Genomic DNA, 5,282 nt, shown 5'->3' with positions numbered 1-5,282 from the left:
ATATATATATATATATATATATATATATATATATATATATATATATATATATATATATATATATATTGAAATAAATTACCGATGTCATCAACAAGCATTTTATCTAAGCCATGGGGTCCAAGAGAAGATCTAAGAACGTTCGCCACAGCCATCACGGCCGTCACTGCAACAACAAAAAGGTGCACATACACCCGAAACCACCGATAAAAAAATGAGGGAAAGCGGCTCTAAATTCATATCTAAAGCTGCAGATACACCCCCTCTACATCCCTCTCGTATTTCTGTTTTTTTTCACAATTTTTTCACAATATATTTGCCGCAGATCGCGGGCTCTAACTATAAAAAAAGTGTATATTGAATGCTGCTGTATACACCGCATGCGGCAGCGCGCACGGTGAGGTGTATAGACACCCCGCGAGCTCCGAGGAATCTTCAGAGTTATATGCACAATGTGAAGCGTCAGAAAAAGATATTTCAAGAAAATTCAGCTGCTGTTGAGCCCGGGGCCCTCCCCGCATGCATGCACCTCGCGGTGACGGCGGTGCTGTAGCGGGGCATCTGTTGTTGCAATACGTGTGTCTGAGGAAGTTGTTTATAAATAAAAAGCAGCAGTGAATATAATAAAAAAGAGAAAAAAACAAAAAAAAAGAAAAAAAAAACAACCACCACCTACCGCACCGACTGCTCAATATATGCTTACCATTGGCGGACCTGACGTCTTGGCCGCTTTGTCTCTCTCCGAATATAGCGAGCGTCATCTTTTTCGTTAAAAATAAATAAAATAATAAACAGAAGAACACAAAAAAATAAATTCTTTGAATATCTTTTCATCCTAAACAACCAGCAGCCGACCCCACCTCGTCACCCTAGACAAGCGCAGCAGCCCTCACCAAAGCCCCAAAGAGAAACATCATCATATAATAAATATATATATATGCATATGTGTTCAACTTTAATATATTTATTTCTTAATTTATATCATACTAAACTCTTCACTCTCCTTGCACTTTGTGTTTCTTATGTATTGACGCGTGTTTCTCTTCCCTTTATGCACGCCAGAGCAACTCAGCAGCGACGCAACGTGCAGAGTTCAGACTGTAGGGGTTTTGTTTTGTTAGGCTCAGTATATACACTGCGGGTATGAGGAGAGGCTTGGAGTGACCTCTCTACTTTGTTCTATTACAGTTTCACCAGTAACAACATCTCCTGTACAGTTAAAGAGGAAACTGAATATTATAAACAAATTCAGCTTTCTCCTCTATACAATATCACGCTGTTCATATCGTCTTCACTTTCAATAGCAATTCTATCTGATATTTAGTGCGGGCATAGCCATCTATTCTTTGCTCCTCGGCGCTGGTGGGGTCAGGCAGGTGTATCGACAGCCGGCGCGAGCTGCAGTAGACTCAGAATATATTGTCTCGCGGTGTTCTGGGACGGCGGTGGCAATGCAGGCAGTGAGGGGATAAACCTGCCAGGAGTGAATGTAGGTATTCAACTCAACCAACGAAGTTTTCTCGTTTTCTGTGGCCTCTGCGAGAGTGGGCATCGTTACACACGTCTCGGGGATGTCACGCTCCCCCGTGTACTTCTTCTCGCAACCTCGTTGCTGTTGTTTTGTGAAGAAATTGAGGAATACCGGTGGTCTCCTGAGCCATTTGAGAAAACAGAAAGCAAAGGTATAGTGAAACTTCTGCACGTGTACGGTGTACGTACACTGTAGGCCAAGGCGCTCTCACTCACGAAGCAACAACAACGGGATCTACCGAACAGCCGATCCCCGTGCAGCATCTCTCGCATACAGTATGAATTAGCCCAACTAACCTCGGTTGAGAGTAAAAGGGGGTCGTAACTCTTCGTAGTAGCGAGCTCGCCCTTCACAGATTTCGCAGCTGCAGTAACCTGTGAGTATGCCGGCAGGTGTACGTACACCCGGCTGCTGGCTACCAGCCAATTCCAACGTCAGGTCAGACAACTGCGTCTCAGTGCAAGCTGCCTATGCAGGAGAAGATCATACCGACAAGTGTCCTGCGGTATTATAAATTCAGTACAGACGCAGAAACCAAGCCAGCTCTATGAATTTTTTTTTTGGTACAATTCGGAAATTCTGCACAGCCCTGCGGTGGGTGAGTCCAGTTTGACCGTCTAACTCTGTATATTTCATGGTGGTGAATTTATTGTCGATCTATTTGTAATAATATTAATAATATTATTATTGATATTATTAATAATAATATTAATATTGGTAAGGGGAGTGTTTGGGGGTAACAAGGAACTATCAGTGAAGTTGGGCGTCATGATCAATGAGTAATCAAATCATTCGCTGCTTGTTTTCATTGAATTTGAATAGGATGTGGTGCAGTACACTTTGCAGAATCTATTTATAATAATATAAATGCCACGACAGCCTCGGAGCTATGGTAACGGCGCTATGAAAGCCTAGCCCTGTATCTTATGCTTCTCCTTTCCTTGATTAGTATCTCCTCTCGTTGTTAGAAGCAGTACTTGCAAGCTGAAAATGCAGCAGTTTTCGCAGCTGTTTATGAAGTGCAATCGGTGCGATGCTGTGGTCTGCTGCTCTGCAGACAAAGCGGCTGAAATTTTGGGGCTGATGAAGACAGCATGAAACCCGCGTGGACCTGCATCAGGTGTGCTGCAACACACCACGCTAACAGTACAAATACTTTGCCCATGGCTACACACGCACCGTGATGTTCAGGTATATTCATGGATATATATGTATATATATGGTATATATATATGTAAATACTTGTGTAGACGCAGGTTATATTGTTCTCCTTCTTACGAATATCTGCATGTATGTATTGGTATATTCCTGGGAACTTCTGACGACATTCTTCGTTTTAAGCTTCCCTACAGCAATACAACAACAACATTTGTTTGAATTGCTGCTGCAGCATCAAGACAATGTATTACGTGCTGCTGCAGCATCAGAACACAGCTGTCTTAACTGCTGCCGCAACATCTTCATTATTTTGATTGCCTCACACACCGCTACCAATAAAACTAATTAAGAAAGCTGGTGTTTCGTGGAGAAGCACGTAATACATTGTATTCATGCTGCGGCAACAATTAAAACAAATGCTGTTGTTGTAGTGTATTGTATACTCTCGCTGCTGAAAAAAACAAAAGCTCGACAGAGATATTAGTTGCAGCGTTGCCACAATTCATCCCCTGAAATGTTTATTATTATTTCGAACAACAAAAATTTAATTTGTTTTTTCACTGTTGTTACTGTATACGAAGCCCAACGCGGTGTACAGACACTGCACCGCTCACGCCCCGATATTCCTCATATTTTAGGTCAGAGCATTCTTATTTAAATTAAATTAATTTATATATGAGATGAAATTTACACTTTAAAGAAACTTCTTTTCTATACAGGACCCCTGAGGTGTATGTACACCTGGTCCTCATCAGCCCCAAGACTGCGTATGCGTTCCTCGGTGTTGCTGCCTATATCCAACTTAAATTCATCTATTTTTAATTTTTTACATTTAAATTAATATTTTTTATATTTACTTTCTGAATTTCCGCTCCGGTGAACTGCAGAGGCCCTCCTACCCAGGGGCCCCCCCCGAGGGCCCCCTGCTCTCTGTACCCACACCACTGATCCTTCTGGGGCCCCTAGGTATCTCTAGGGGCCCCTCGTAACGTGAACGATGCAGCGGCTGCTTCTCAGTGGAGCAGGGTATAGATGGGGGCCCCTGGGGGCCCCTCCACTTGGGAGGCCCCAGAGGGGGCCCCCCCAACTCACGGCAAGGGGCCCCCCGAGCAGCATAAACCCGGCGGGGCCCCCTTGCAAAGACGACAATCACTACGTTGAAGCGGCTTCTATTTGGGCTCACCAGCAGCAGAAGGAGACAGCGGGGGCCCCCCTCTCTCCTCTTATACTGAATGGGGGGCCCCCTGGGGGCCCCCATGGGAGCTTTCTAAGTACAGCCTTGGTTGGGGGCCCCCCTTCCATGAGTTCTCATCGCTTGCCGTCTACAGTTGCTAGCCGTGTGTTGCCTTGGGGGCCCCCTGGGGGCCCCCCGCGTCCGCTGCATGGATCGTTGGGGGCCCCTGGGGTGTACTGGCAGCGGCGTTTTTTCGGTGTAGGGGGCAGCTATGGGTACGGGGCCTTCTATAGAGGAGATGCTGATGTGTATGCACAAAGCAATGTAAAACAGCAGCGGCTAGAGAGTGAGGGGGCCCCCAAGAGGGGCCCCATGACCCTGAAGATGCCGGAGGCGGTTGCGGAGATAGTTAAAGAGGGGTCCTTGCGCAGGTTCGGCCTCTCAAACCCTAAACCCTAAACCCTAAACCCTAGGGGTTTGGGGGGTGTTGTAGTAGATGTTTTTTTAATCTGGTTGTACAGCTGGAGGGAGAGATGTGGTGTTTTATGTTTTATGAGTTTAGGGTTTAGGGTTTAGGGTTTAGGGTTTTGTTAGTGTTTAGGGTTTTCACGCAGGCACTTGTCTCGGCCTGGGGTGTTTGTATACCACCACCACGTCCCCTGCAGCCCGCAGCAATCTCTGGTGTTTCTCTCCTCAACAACCCAGGAGACAGGGGCCCCTGCTGCTGCTGCTGCTGTCTCGCTGCTGCAGCAGAGAGAGAGAGGTGTTGCTGCTCAGCTTATTCTTGATGGGAGAGGGGTTAAGGCTTACTTCGACCCGGAGTGGCCAGACCTCATGGTTAGGTAAACCCCAAACCCTAAACCCTAAACCCTCAACCCCAAACCCTAAACCCTAAACCCTACACCCTGTATATACACGGAGCAAAATATATGCTTCTCCCCGTAACATACGACCTAGAGGTATCTAATGAGAAGGTCAGCATCTTGCTGCGGATGGGTCAGGGTTTAGGGTTTAGGGTTTAGGGTTTAGGGTTTAGGGTTTGCGTGCAGGTTGGGTGTGGGTGTGAAACCCTTGGCTCTCCGCCGGCTGGCAGAGCAGTACGCCACCAAAGCCAGGATATTTGTTGATAAGAGAGGTAAACCCTAAACCCTAAACCCTAAACCCTAGACATCAAACCCTAAACCCTAAAAACCCTAAACCCTAAACCCTAAACTGCAACTCTGGATTCGTTAGTATGCCGGCCGGGCCTCTACTTCTCAGCCTGAATCCCTAAACCCTAAACCCTAAACCCTAAAAGGTTCTTTTATCTTTTGTTTAAACACTCACTGCTGCAAACCCTAAACCCTAAACCCTAAACCCTAGAAAATCAGTTCATCAATGGTTTGAACACTGAGTATTGCAAACCCTACAAACCCTAAACCC

General features: G+C 45.9%; 1 protein-coding gene across 1 annotated transcript in view; it reads left to right on the top strand.

The window, feature by feature from the left end:
* Positions 1-3,683: 3,683 nt before the first annotated feature.
* EMH_0029030 (uncharacterized protein) overlaps positions 3,684-5,282 on the top strand; it is a gene marked incomplete at both ends in the record, with an annotated part of 1,800 nt that continues 201 nt past the window's right edge. The window contains 3 exons of the mRNA XM_038022114.1: positions 3,684-4,291; positions 4,475-4,702; positions 4,910-4,995. Coding sequence (XP_037877968.1) covers positions 3,684-4,291; positions 4,475-4,702; positions 4,910-4,995 — 922 coding nt within the window. The remainder of the gene's footprint in view (positions 4,292-4,474; positions 4,703-4,909; positions 4,996-5,282) is intronic.

Source organism: Eimeria mitis, genomic scaffold, assembly GCF_000499745.2.
Source record: "Eimeria mitis Houghton genomic scaffold, Emh_scaff1083, whole genome shotgun sequence".
Lineage (NCBI taxonomy): Eukaryota > Apicomplexa > Conoidasida > Eucoccidiorida > Eimeriidae > Eimeria > Eimeria mitis.
Note: the sequence above shows the minus strand (reverse complement) of the source record. Positions and strands in the feature narration are given on the sequence as shown.